The 15,177-nt window shown below is 40.3% G+C and overlaps 1 protein-coding gene across 1 annotated transcript in view; it reads right to left on the bottom strand.

The window, feature by feature from the left end:
* Window positions 1-14,066, bottom strand: part of ASB4 (ankyrin repeat and SOCS box containing 4) — an 85,403-nt gene extending 71,337 nt beyond the window's left edge. The window contains exons 1-2 of the mRNA XM_052638594.1: window positions 13,859-14,066; window positions 2,401-2,700 (exon numbers count right to left, since the gene is read on the bottom strand). Of these exons, the coding sequence (XP_052494554.1) occupies window positions 2,401-2,700; window positions 13,859-14,045 (487 nt within the window). The 5' untranslated portion in view covers window positions 14,046-14,066. The remainder of the gene's footprint in view (window positions 1-2,400; window positions 2,701-13,858) is intronic.
* Window positions 14,067-15,177: the final 1,111 nt, after the last annotated feature.

Raw genomic sequence — 15,177 nt, 5'->3', positions numbered from 1 at the left:
TTGGTCAGTGTGTGTGTGTGTGTGTGTGTGTGCTGTGTCTGAGTTTTTGTGGCCCCATGGACTGTAGCCTGCCAGGCTTCTCTGTCCATGGGATTTCCCAAGCAAGAATACTAGAGTGGGTGGCCATTTCCTCCTCCAGGGGATCTTCCTGACCCCAGGATCAAACACACGTCTCTTGTGTCTCCTGCTACTGCGCCACCTGGGAAGCCCCTTTGGTCATTAAGGGAATTCAAATTAAAATCATGAGGTGCTATTGTATACTTATTAGAATGGCTAAAACAGTTTTAAAAAATCTGACATGATGAAGTTCTGACAAGTATGGAGAGTAAGAGGAACTCTTATACACTACTGGTAGGAATGTAAAATGATACAAGCGCCTTGGAAAACAGTTTAGTAGTTTCTTATAAACTTACCATAACAACCATCACCCCACTCCTGGTGTTTACCTAAGTGAAATGAAACATGTCCGTACAAGAATGTGGATGCAAATGTTTATAGCAGTTTTTGTTTTTCTAAATTACCAAAAACTAGAAGCAATCCCAATGCCCCTCTTCTGAGGAGTGAATAAACTGTGTTACATCCATACACGGAATACTATTCAGCAATAAAAAGGTCTGATTTGCTGGTGAGTGCAATCACATTGATGGATCTCAAGTGCATATGCTAAACTGGAAAAATCAGACTCAAAATGTTATATATTGTATAATTTAATTAATATGCTATTCTGAAAGGATGAGGTTAAAGGGACAGAAAACAGATCAATAGTTGCCAGAAGTGGGGGTAGAGTGAGGAAATTAACTACCAAGGGCATCAGGGGATTTTCTGAGATAACTGTGGTGAATGGCTTCACGACTACCTATTTCTCAAAAACAGTGAATTTACAGCTTATAAATTATTACCTCCGTAAACTTGACTTTTAAAAAATGATGTAACGGGACTTCCCTGGGAGCTTAGTGGTTAAGAATTTGCCGGCCAATGCAGGGGACACGGGTTCAATCACTGGTCTAAGAAGATGCCACATGCCTCCGGGCAACTAAGCCACAAATCGCAACTACCGAGCCCGAGGGCTGTAGCTCGTGAAGCCTGTGGCCTGAGAGCCCACACTCCCGCAGCAAGAGAAGCTAATGCGAGGCTCAGGCACCACAACCAGAGAAGAGCCGGCGTGCAGCCATGAAGACCCAGAGCTGCCAAACATAAATAAATAAATAAATCCTATAAAATCTGTTTTTTTTTTAAAAAAAAAAGATACAACAATCTTCCCATAGGATACATTTCTTCCTCAAGTTTCCCCATCTTAAAAATAGCATCACTATCCACCCATTTTCTAAAGCCAGAAACCTGGCAATGATTCTTGAAGTTTCTTTTTCTGTCACCACCCCCTGACCAGCAACCTAAATCTAGTCCATGTCCAAATCCCATCCATTCTGCTTCTAAAACATACTGCAGATCCATTTTCTGATCTTTCTATGTCCCTCAGTGCAAATCATCATCCCCTCTCACCTACAGTATTGCAAGAGCCTACTTGCTAGTCTTCTTGCGTCCATTCTTGGCCTTCTCTAACCCAACTTTGGAATAAGTCCAGAAGACTTTAAATGTCAGTTAATCTACGTCATTGCCTTGCTTTAACCTTTGCAGTGGCTCCATTTCTGAACCCATACACGGCCCCCAGCAGGCCATATATGATCTAATATATCCCATGTCACGCTGTAGCTTTCCCTCTATCCTCATGCCTCTCCCGCCCTGCACATTCATGATACTCTGGCCATGCTGGCCTTCTTCAACTTGTGGAATATTCCAAGGTTTTTGCTCCCCTAACAACTCTGCACTTGCTATTTCCTACACCTAAGACTTTTCTTCTTTGTTCTTGTTTTTAAAGGTCAATTCCTTCTCATTATAAAGTTTCAGCTTACATATTGTATCTTTAGAGAAATCTTTATACATTTTATACTAGCTTATTCCTGACATTCTCTTTCATACCACCTTGTTTTGCCCTTTCCCAATGTATAATTATGTACTTATGAATTTATTTTCTCAATATTCACTTCCCATCCTAGAACATAAGCTCCAAGAGAGCAGAAACTGTTTTCTCTTTTTACTTACTTATTAGCACATTACCTGACATCACAGGAGCTAATAAATATTTGTTATTAGTAATAAATGTGTAGATTAACAAGTCTCCTACAGTTAAAACAGTAGTAAGATTTCAATATGATCATCACTGAAAGACCTGGGCAAACACAACCATCCATCTCTCTATGTATTTTTAGGGCCCCCAAATTAGGCTTTATGCATAGAGATATGTACTATTAATGACATTGCCTGATGTGAGTAAGGATCACCAATTTCCAAAACCATAACCACGCAAGTAGATGACAAGGTCAGCCACCCAGATAGGCTTACCTCTCCAAACCAGTTGCTTGGCACAGAGGATGGAGCTTGGAGTTGTGCAGAAGTGCAAAGCTGTGTGTCCACTTAAGGAGTAGCAGTTGAGCTTTGCTCCACGATCACAGAGGATCTTAACACAATCCAAGTTGGCCATTTCACAAGCCACGTGAAGAGGGGTTTTCCCGTTGGGTCTACAGTTGATTGTGGCATTGTGGTCCAGGAGCACCAGAAGACATTCCACGTGACCAAACAGGACAGAGAGATGCAGGCCCGTGGCCCAGGAAGACTTTAATTTGTAACTAGGCAACCAATAACCTGGAAAAGAAAGGGAAAGAAAGCTTAGCCTCGGATTAGCCTAGGATATCTCCCTGCTTAGTGGGGGCTTTTACACATTGATAAAACTGGCGGAATGATTTGGAACTTATAACTAGCAGCTGTTGGATCTGCTAATGTTTAGCTTAGGAGCCTCTTTGGGTTATTTAAACAGGACTGGGGCTCTCGAGTTCTCACTGTCTTTACTATTCCCTATTATCTTGTTCCTTTGTTTACTTTCCCTTCCCGCCTGTCCAAAGTGTTTCGGTTTGAGACTTCATTTACGTGATCGCATTTTATCTTACATGAGATGTTTATTAAAGAATTTTTTTTAACTCCCTATCATCATCTTGAGCGATTTCAAAGCTGTTACAAGCTTGTAATTTACATTCCATCACAGTGCTTTTTCCCTCTAGTTGTTGCTGCTGTCAAGCTAAGGTGTGAATGTATTTGATGTCTTTAGAATATTTGTCACACCAAGATTTTATTTGCCTATCAGTTTATACAACACCTCTTTCCGAAGAAGAATGAAAGAATTTACAGCAGCTGACAAATTTTACACAATACAAGATTTCTAAAAAGTGATCTACAAAATAAGAGCAATGGGAAAAATAAGGTAGGAAAGTAAAAAGAGGTCCTGGGTCAGATAGGTGCCCAAAATAAATATGAGCTGTGTTAACTGTGTTCCATATGCTAGAACCACACTGTAAAATTTTCCTCTGAACTTCCCAGCAGCCAAAATAAACAAGAAAACATGATGTGTTACACAATTAACTATGCCTGCAAGCACAAGCATATACACAAATTAGTTGGCCAGGAGAACCACAGTTGTTTCTAGAACTGAGATCTTAAATTTTTCCCATTAGTTATTGGAAATCTCCCACCCCACCCCACCCCACCCCAACTCCTCTCTCTCTCTCTCTCTCACTTCTTCTTTCTCTTTCTTTTTCCTTTTTCCCCCTTACCTCTGACTTCTAAACACTGAGCTAGTCCTTTATTCCAAGTGTCCAAAAATTGCCGTCTTGACAAGCTGTAACAAAAATAACTTTGTGTGTCTATGTTTTATTGAATTTATTTATTTAAATTGGAGGATAATACTTTACAATATTGTGATGGTGTTGGCCATAGATCAACACGCACTGGCCATGGGCACACAGAGTGTTCTCTCCGTCCTAGACACACCCTCGCCACCTCTCTCCCCACCCCATCCCTCCAGATTGTCACAGAGCGCTGGCTTCCCACATCACAATCCCTCTGGTCATCTATTTCACACAGGGGAATGCACGTGTCTCAGTCCTGTTCTCTTAAATCATCCCACCCTCTCCTTCCCCCACTGAGTCCAAAAGTCTGTTCTTTATGTCTGTGTCTCCTTGGCTGCCCTGTACACAGGATCATTGGTACCAGCTTTCTAGATTTCATATATGTGAGTTAATGTACAATATTTGTCTTTCTCCTTCTGACTTACTTCTTTCTGTGTAATAGGCTCTAGGCTCATCAGAGATAACTTTATAACATTTTTTTTTTTCAATGTCAATACCCAGAGCCATGGCATCATGCTCCCTATGAGTGGAGAATGAAAAACAGGTACGGAAAGATGAAATATTTCATGGCAAGTTGAAGATGTAGACATAACCTGACAGCTCAGAAGAAACTCTAGGGCTGAAACAACAAAATACATTTTAACTTCGGTAAATCAGAAGTTTGTTTTTAAGTGGCAAAAATATTCCACTATACAAGTACAAGGTAGGAAGATTATGATTTAATGGTAATTTATTTGCGGAAAAACCTAGGGATGTGAGTTGACAATAATCTCAAAATGCGCCAACAGTGAGAGAAAGCTGCCCAAAAGCGGGTACAATCTTTAACTACATTAATAAAAGTGTAGCACCCAGAACAAAAGAAGTAAAAGTTGTATTCTTCGCTGATAGATGAGGTCAGAATAAATCTAAAATATTGTGAGTACTTCTGGGCAACAAAAATGAACATTTGCAAGGCACTCAGAAGATGATGACCACATTCAAGGTGAGCCTGGTGATCAGGTATTAAAATTCTCTCATATAAGGGGAAAGTGCTACCTATGTGCCACTCCTGGGTATTTATCCTGCAAGCACATTCGTTCATGTGTGAAATGCCATATAAGGGCCACTGTATCACACAACTCTCAGCAACACTACTTGCACCGAGCTCGTTATGGAGAGTATGACATTCCTGGCAGTTATGAATCTTAGCAGCCTGACCCAGGACAACATGCAATGCACTACAGCATTGTTCTTAATGCTTAGCGATAGGAAACTGCCTCAGTCTTCATCAATAGGAGACTGTTTAAATAAAGCATGTACATCCACACAGTGGAACACTGTACAGCTGTCATAAAGAAGGGGGCAGTCCTGTGTATACTGATATGGAAAAATCTCAAGATACATCATCAAGTGAGATAAGCAGGGAGCTGAAGAGTGTACATGAATGCTAATATGTAAGAAAATATTTATAAACACCCAACACAAGGAACTGGTTGCACGGGTGGCCTCCAAGAACTGGGGGCTGGGGGACAATAGCATAGATTTACTTGTCCTTGAATGCTCCCTTTAAGCTTTTAAATTTAGCCCCTTGTGTGTATACTACTATTTATAAAAATAAAAAAAATAAACTAGGTGCCCTGTCCAGGGGGGAAAATAATTTAAAGAGGTCATGCACAATGCTGATTAATCCTGAGGGAATGAATACTCTCAGCTTGAAGTTTTTTCTTTTCTACAGCCTTCCCTCCAACCGAGACACACATACACACACTCACACACACTCCCTCTCACACACATTTTAATCTCTTCATCTCATTCGAAATTCTAGGATCATTTCACTTTCTCTTTCTCCAACTCTTCCCTTATCCAAAGTTGTTCTTTAAAAAGAAATCCAAAGTTAATTTACATGAAGGTCTAATAGACTGAGGATTGTTTAAAGTATGACCTTCTTAGGATTATCTGAACTTATGTAGGCATCTGTATTCATACAAAAGAATTAAGTTCTAAGATACTAATTCCAGATTTCAGACGCTGAAAAGGGAAGGTATTTGGTGATATGGAATTTCCTTGGCAGAGGCAAATAGTGTCCCAGACAGTCTGGGCTGGGAAGGATCAACCCTGTGCCTACGTGTGTGTGTGTGTGGAAACAGACATGTACATATAGATATGCAGATATGTATATACAATATATTTGCATGCATCCATATATACATCTCCATTTAATTGTGCATGCTGAACCCATGCTCCAGACATAGCTATTAAGCTATAACGGCATGCAACCTGCTTTTGATTAGGGATCAATCACTTAACTCCAATATCTAGTCATCTTTTTTTATGATTTTTTTGCTGATGACATGATTTAATTTTTCCCATTCTTTAAAAGTTATTTATTTTTAATTGGAGGATAATTGCTTTACAATATTGTGTTGGTTTCTGCCATACGTCTACATGAATCAGCCATAGGTATACCTATGTCCCCTCCCTCGTGAACATCCCTCCCACTTCCCACCCCCATCCCACGCCTCTGGGTTGTCATAGAGCGCTGGCTTTGGGTTCCCTGTGTCATACAGCAAATTCCCTTTGGAGATGGTGAAGGACAGGGAAGCCTGGCATGCTGCATGCAGTCCACAGGGTCACAAAGAGTCAGACACAACTGCGCGACCGAACAAGTCTATTTTACATATGGTAATATATATGTTTCAATGTTACTCTCTCAATTCGCCTAGTCATCTTAATATTCAAATTTCCTCTACAAGCAATTTGCGAAGGACAGCTTCTTCTAACTCTCTTGCAAAGAAGCTGGTTCCAGATCTGAAAACCAGAGTTTGTTTTGCCTGCCGATTAGCAGCGAAGATTAGGCAGCTCTATGCAGCAACTGATTGGAAACTCATGTCTGCATCTGCAATGGGAAGAAAAATGATCTCAAAAAGGAAGCAGCAGAGAGCTGATTAAGAAAACACCATTTTGATGTAAAATCAAAGAAACACAGAATGCTAGCGCTGGAGGGAAGGTTATCCAGTCCAAGCCTTTCATTTTCCAGATGAGAAAACTGCCACTTTTTCAGCCTGCTAGAGCTGTAAGACGCCTGCTTCAGTCCAAGCTAATGGACTCAGGGTATCTGCGATGCAGGGTTTCCATCTGTCTTTGTCTTTGTGGAATCAGACTAGGTGTAGTGCCAACCCAGCCTCACAAATCATGAGGAAAGAAAGAAGATTCTGAATTCATCTGTAGTATGTCACACTTTGATATGGAAATACATTTGCTTGTTGATTTTTTTTTCTCCCCCCTAAATTCCCAATAGCACCTAGAGAATCTATCCGGCCTGTTTATTACATGAATCAGTCGTCCTTGGCCTCTCAGTTACATCTGTGTCTCCTATAATCATACTCATTAACCAGTAAACTGGGCTCAGAGAGGGCCAGGTCTTAGAATTCAGCTGACTCCTTGAATCGAAATGCACCTACAACTCACCTCTCTTAGAAAGGAACCTGGGCGTTAAGAATGCTCCTGTAGGTGGGTGACAGCAAGATGCCTGAGCTGGTGCCCCAAGGGAGCTGAGTGGAGAGATTAGGAAGAAGACAGATTGTCAGATACAGACCAGGGTCCCTTGCAGTGTATCTTGAAGCTGCACTGCAGAACTTTGGTGGGGGGAGGGGGTAGTGGGGCAGAATTTCTGGATAATTCAAGCCCTTGCAAAGCAGGAAAGCCCACTACAGAGAAAACAGCAGCCCACAGCTTACATTAAGGGGGGCAGTACCTTCCTTAACTCTGGCCCTATCAAGGGCCACCCATATACAATCACCACCTTCAATGAGGCTGCAGCCACGGGTCCCTGTAGCAACAAACAGGAGTATCCTTTCCCCCACACCCACCCTCACTGAGGACCAAACATGAGGTGATGCCATCATCAGAAACCGCAGTGACGCAGCACTTATTAACTCCCTTGTGTCAATGCTGTCAAGAGATCACAATCTCTCCTCCAAAATGTAACCCCCAATGGTCGCAGCATGAGGAAATACAGGTAACTAACTGTGCAGTCTCTTTCACACTCTCTCTTCTTTCCACGGCAGAATTGTCCTAGGGCTTCAGCACTCAGAGTGTGATTCGCTCTCAGCACTTGTCTTTCGAAGGGCCCCCTCTGCTCATCTCTGCCGAGGCCAGGCTGCCCTCTGACTGTATGCTCAGACTGCGCACAGGATGAGGTGTGTGTGGGGGGTGGAGGAGGGTGGGGAGGAAAACCCAGGAACAAAGCCCTTGATAGGGCTAGAGGTAAGGAAGGTACTGCCCCCCTTAATGTATGTAAGCCACTTGGTTCTCACCCCAGGTCTGCAGGCTATGTGCAGTGATGCCCTCTGCTTTGCTCTGCCTGAGCAAGGAGCTTAACTGAGAAGAAAAAAGATGAAAATGCAGATTCTTTCTCCAAGGCAAAAATCCCAGAAAGAACTCTCAAATACAGGCCATGCCCACTTGGATTTACAGCATCTATAGTTACTTTTTTACCTTTCCCAGACCAAGACACATAATCTGCCTATATAATTTCCCCTTCATAACACTGTAGATAATCAGCATGCAGGGCATCTTGACAAAGCTTCCCCTTTAGATGAGGATACATATCTTGCAGAGATTAAGTAGCAGGAAGTACCCATGTTTGTATAATTAATCTCCCCAAATCTCAAACCAGTCAATCCTAAAAGAAATCAACCCTGAATATTCATTGGAAGGACTAATGCTGAAGCTCCAATACTTGGGGCACCGGATGCGAAGAGCTGACTCACTAGAAAAGACCCTGGTGCTGGGAAAGATTGAGGGCAGGAGAAGGGGGCGAGAGAGGATGGGATGGTTGGATGGTATCACTGACTCCATGGACATGAGTTTGAACAAACTCCAGGGGACGGTGAAGGACAGGGAAGCCTGGTGTGCTACAGTCCATGGGGTTGCAACGAGTCTGACATGACTTAGCAGCTGAACAGCAACAACAAATCTCTAAGTTGCCATCAATGATCTGAAAGCTACATTCAGTCCACCTCTAAACCGATGTCACTTTTAGGCAAAAGTTCTAAAGGAATGGAGTTAAGCTGCTACAAAAATATGCAGACCAATTCTTGCGTGTGTGTTTGTGTGTGTGTGTGTTTAATTTAAATCAGAAACCAAAGTCATTCAGTGGACAACCTGCTGGCTCAGGAAAGAGGGTTAGGAGCAAAATATTTGGGCCATCTTTTGAAAGAGGGGTTGGTTCTGCTCCAGTGTTTGGGAGGATGTACACATTTCTGGTAAACCTTCAGCTAAGCCCTAGATCTGCCACAGTTTTCAGCTATAATGTTATCTGAGTCCAAAGAACCCCACACATGAGAAGCCTCTGTTATTACAGCCAAAGGTTACACACACTGCTCATGGCTGGATTAGCAGACATTTGCTCTGCTCTGTCCACGTATTTACACAGTCCTGAAGGATTATAGACTGGAGCACAATTCTTGGCTATTTTTTAGTAGCTAATATTTTCAGGATAAATCTCAGAGTTCCCCCAGGAGGGGGGGGGGAGTAAGCTTGCAATGTAAAATTTAAAAGAAAAATGTTTGAACATCTAGGAAAGGAAAAGAATCCTAGGATGACAATAAGAAAGCAGGAGAGTGAGTTTCTGGCAGACAGGAAAATTAGGTGATAAGAAGATTATTCATTAGCAGAGTGAAAATAAGAGCTTTCAAGATATTTGGAAGGCTCTTGCGACTTAGTAGATAGATTACCTGCCAGAAAGTTTTTCAGTGAAATCAGTCATTGGCTATTTTAATTAAAAATATGACTATCAACCAAAGAACCTGCGGCTGTGGGCCATAAATGAAGTACTTAAAGTACATCATACTGATTAATAAAAGGATTCTGATTAGCCTTGCTGACTAGGGAATTTCATACCAAAGAGATAAGTATGATATTCCTCTTGTAACATTAATGAGCTAAGGCTCATACACCTGAAGGAGAATCAAAACATGTGGTGAGAAAAATCTCTGGAAACAGCTTTATGGATATTCACGTTTCCAGTATGGAGATCACCTACTGAGAAGAACTCTGAGTTTTCTTAGAGGCTTGTTTTCACTATGAATGTTGTGTGCTTTGCTCATAATAAAGTATATCATTGACATCTCCTAACTATTCAATTGTTTACTGTATTTGGGAGTTAAGAGTTGTTCGTTATTTAACTTTACTTCACATCATTCCTATTTTAAAGTGGTCAGCTGGTAGACGTCATTTAGCTTACCTGTTTTCATTTTAAGACCCATATCTCTGTCATTCTCCAGGAGATAATGGAAATGCCAACCAGAATGTTTGCTTTACAAAGTGTTAGACACATATTTTTAATTGATAAAATATAATTTTTTCTGAAGACTTGACTATGAAGTTTAAAATACTTGAAAAAATAGAACGAGATGTCTCCAAGAATCATTATTGGGCTTCCCTGGTGGCTCAGCGCTAAAGACTTTGCTTGCTAATGCAGAAGACATAGGTTCCATCCCCGGTCTGGGAAGATCCCACATGCTGCAGAAGTAAGCCCATGCACCAGAGTTACTGAGTCTGTGCTCTAGAGGCCCCGAGCCACAACTACCGAGCCCACGTGCCACAAGTACTGAAGCCCACAAGCCCTCAAGCCCATGCTCCACAACAAGAGAAGCCCCTGCAACGAGGAGCCCGCACACTGCAACCAGGGAGTAGCCCCTGCTTGCTGCAGCTAGACAAAAGCCTGCGCAGCAATGCACACCAGCACAGCCATAAATAAATAAATACAGCCTTTTTTGAAAGAATCATTATTAGGGGCTGGGGCTAGGCAGCACCCGCCATCTGGACCTAGAAGCTAGCTTCTAAATCTGTTCTCAGTCTCACAGGTGAGAGAAGCTGCTCCGAGACAGGGCAGCAGAAGTGAATTTCCAGACACTTTGTTCCACTTTCCTCACCAGGTCCATACTTCACACTCGCTTGCTGCTAAGTCGCTTCAGTCGTGTCCGACTCTGTGCGACCCCAGAGGCGGCAGCCCACCAGGCTCCCCTGTCCCTGGGATTCTCCAGGCAAGAACACTGGAGTGGGTTGCCATTTCCTTCTCCAATGCATGCAAGTGAAAAGAGAAAGTGAAGCCGCTCAGTCATGTCCGACCCTCAGCGACCGCATGGACTGCAGCCTACCAGGCTCCTCCATCCATGGGGTTTTCCAGGCAAGAGTACTGGAGTGGGGTGCCATTGCCTTCTCTGTTACACTCGCTTAGGAGGTCAATTTTTGATTACTGGTATACCATTTAGACTGTGGATCTGGAGTTGCAATGTTAAGATTCCAAGTTGATTTCTTCACCAACAGATTTGAGTTGCCTTTACAAAAAAATGTAAACTGACTTTCATACTGGCTTAAACATACCATAATTCAGGTGAAAATGGGGTCACTTTTAAAAATTGTATGTAAAGTGCTACAATATGTCCTAAAAGAAACAAAAACTATTTGGGATTAATTGTACCACTGCTGATCTTCCCCAGGACAATCAAACGTTGAGTATACACAAACCAAATTTAAAGGAAGCATATTATGTTCTAGATTTTATACACCGTCATGCCTATTAAGCCAAAAATAACTAAAAGCTGTGGAGAAGGAAATGGTAACCCACTCCAGTATTCTTGCCTGGAGAATCCCAAGGACAGGGGAGCCTGGCTGGCTACAGTCCATGGGGTCACAAAGAATCGGACACGACTGAGCGACTGAGCAACCAAAACCTGAAGACTGCCACACTTTAAAAGTAAGCTGGCAACATTCTATTTCTTCATCTGGATGCTGGCTGCAGACGTTTGTTCATTTTGTGGAAATTAACCAAGTGCACAGTTACGATTTGCGCACTTTTCCATTGTAGAACTTTTCAAAAGTGCTTTAAAAAATAAAAAACTAATTCATAACAATTCAACAGCATTCAACATCCAAGAAGTCTGCTGTGATTTAAGAAAGTCTCACAAAGTTTAATGCAGTCACATACCACTCAAGGCCACACAGAAAAGGGTCTCATTCATCAGAATTATTCAGAAAGGAACTAATTCTAACTAACTAAATAACAAACGACCAGTGTAGCCTGCTCAGCACTACACTAGTCCTCGGGAATTCCTCTGTGACTTAGAAATTGATATAGCCACTTAGGTCTACTTTGCTTGGCTAGCAACTAGGATTCTATGCTTCACTTCCATTCGTGACTAAAAGCAAAGGTTTGATAATTAGGCTGGAAGCCAGGTGAAAATATCTGAAGAAACTTTGAAGAAAATGGGATTAAGATTGAAAAGACAGAGTCTTATAGCCATATTCATATTAAACAGAGAGTAAGTGTATTTCTTTCTACAGGTGCATGTAGACATGCGCACATGTGCACAAACAGTCATGATTTTCTGCATAAACTCTGAGGATATGACCACAAATTCTATCATTTCTTGCATTCACCTGGCATGCATAGCAATGGAACAGCTCTGGTTTTTTCCCCCAAAACCAGAGAGCATAATTTGCTTTCTGTCTAATTGAAAGCCCCATCTTCGCAGGCCTATGAAAACACCCATTAGATTGAATGAAAATTCAGCTCTATGAAAACCACAGAGAGTTGGCTCATATTGACAGAAAGATTTTAAAGTGCATTTTTTTCTCATTCAAGGATGATGACACCATTGGAATCAAGAGAAACAGCATCCTTCTCTGTAAACTGCCACTAAAACTCCCTTTCTCATCACCTCAGAACCTTTGCAGGATCTACGCAATTTGGCATGCTCAGAAGAGAAGGAAAGGCAGTCTTCACAACTCAGGGTCACACAAATTACCTGCTGACTTGGATGTAAGTTATTTTACTCTAGGCTTAAATATAAGTTTTTAAAAATACCTTAAAATGTATTTGTATTCAGAAAGTCTTTCACTAAACAAATACATAAAAGTAATCTAATCATATAGTATACAATTTTTCTTCTTGACAGAGCTTCTATCAACCATTTTTGATAACACAGACCCCTTCGTTATTTTCCAGTCAAAATAGCAATGCCAATTTATAATAAAAGCCGCAAGTAAAAATTATAAACACTAACTTGCTTCAGCTTCCTTCAGAACTGACAAGTGTTTTAATATAGAAATATATACCATTAGTACTCATTCCCAAAAATTGATCATGCTGATGATTTATATACAAATGGAAAGTATTTTAAACATAAAAAATGAATTGCTATCTCTCTCTCAATGCTGCACACAAGACCTTATCCTCTATTTTGTTTAAACAGAAGTGATGTTGAACATGGTGTTTGTTTGCAGTCTGCTCACCAGATGGCCTCGCTACTCAAATTCCCCCATTAACTAGCTGATTTGGGAAATCAGAGTCTGCTCACTTCTAATTTATTTCTGAGTTATTAAGCATGGGTTCCAGAAAATCCCTTGATCAAAGAAATTTGGTTCTAATTTTTCTTGTCCTTAGTTCTTCATAAGGTAGGTACTCTGTAATAAGTAAAACTACATTTTTAAGCTATCACTATAGTCACAGAAAAAAGGTTAACTTTTTGGCTTTTCTGGTTTTACCTTTTCTACTTGAACCGAAAACTCATTAAAAGGACGACAAGGACCATAAAGGTGTATCAACGTGTAGCCTTACCCATTTATTAACCCTCCAAATGGGGCAAAAATCCCTTTTCCTTCAAGTGCACATAGAGATGATATATCTTTAAGGGCCCTGTTAACACAAAGTTAGTAAGCCTGTTCCCAAGCCAGTCATAGTGACTGGATTAGATTTCAGCAATCTATTTAGCCATAATCTAGAGAAGCTTTATGCACTTTTAGGAAGAAGGAAAGCTAGAAATAGAAGAAAACTGCATTACTAAATATTTTTATCCAAGATTTCAAATTCCAGGCACAGGGATATAGAAAGAAGAAAGAAGGAAAGTAAAGAAAACAATATATTCATATATATATCTATATCTATATATATATATATCAGCTCATGATTTGGTCTAGTTTAAAGAGAAAGAAATTATTACATTAGAAATATTTTTTAAACATATATTTAAAGAAACAATAAGAGCTACCAGTTTACCTTGGGTGGCTAATGGTGCACATTAAAACAAAAAATCCATTTTCTATTGATTTTACAATTACACTTATAATTTTTTTACCTTGTTTATAAGATGCCAAAACCATATTCTCATCTTCAACTTCAAAAACTGTGTCCACATCTATCTGTCTTTGGATTAAAATGGCCTTCAATTTCCCGAAGTCATTTGACTTTAGAGCCTCAAGGAAATTTCTCTTAACTAACTTGGCAGCTGCAGATTTCGTGATAGGGGCAGCCGTGCCGTCCATCCTTCCTGTCTCTCTGGAAGCTTTGTTGTGCTTTTTATCAGGCAGGCAGCGCCAACCAAAAAGGCACATGCTAGAGAGCCCACAAACTCTCAGCTAATTTTATCCCAAAGTTATGCTGATCCGTTCTATTTATATAGGGATCATTTCAAACTTCAAAATATCCTTCTTGGCTGCCGCTGCACTCTCTGGCCTTTTAAACTGGTTCTATACTAATTCATTGAATAACAAGTGTCAATATGAAGGAAAATCCTGGCAATATATTTCAGAGACTGAAATGTCATCATTATTTCTTGTACAATCAGAGTAATAGTGTAAGATTTAAAAGCTCTTAATGCTTTTTCCCCCCTTTGTAAAAACATCTGGTGCCCAACTGGAGATTCAATGATTAACCAATAGCTGCAAATGAAAATTTATTACAGTTGCTGATACATGTGCTTCTGAAAACCTATAATAATTTTGCAACATGAGCCTACAAAATCAAGAATGGTCATACATATTTGAAAGCAAACAGAAGGTTATCAAGTGCCATAGACTTTAAAAAAATTCCAACATCATGCAAGAAAGCCAGGTAGGGTAATGGTGGTGGGGTTCTGTTTTAGGTAGAAAGAGACTAAAGAGACAAAGCCACTAAATGCAATGAGTAAGTAAACTTTATTTAATCTTGTATTTTTAAAAAGCCAGAAAAGATTTTCTTGGTGTGGTTGTGGGACTATATGGACTAGATGTTACTTGATAATAGAGTTATTGCTAATTTTTTAAGGTGTGGTAGAAGTATTGTGGTTATGTAGCAGAATATTCTTATTCTTAAGGGGTAAACTGTCATGGTGTCTAAAGGTTCTTATCAAATAATTCAGAAGTATAAAATTAAATGCATATATATGTGTATATATACACATATACATACGTGCATAGATGCATGAGTGAGCAAGTGAATGTGTGTGTAAATAGAGACAGAAAAAGCAAAAGTGGCAAAAAATTAAGAGTTGGCAAATCTAATGAGGGACTTAAGATGACCATGATTTTTTTTTTACTATTATATAATAAAATTATATATTTCAGATACTGTTATATTATTTCAACTTTTCTATGAGTTTGAAAATTTTCCAAACATAAAGTAAGAGAGAAAAACACT

The sequence above is a fragment of the Budorcas taxicolor genome, chromosome 4, assembly GCF_023091745.1.
Source record: "Budorcas taxicolor isolate Tak-1 chromosome 4, Takin1.1, whole genome shotgun sequence".
NCBI classification, from domain to species: Eukaryota; Metazoa; Chordata; class Mammalia; order Artiodactyla; family Bovidae; genus Budorcas; species Budorcas taxicolor.
Note: the sequence above shows the minus strand (reverse complement) of the source record. Positions and strands in the feature narration are given on the sequence as shown.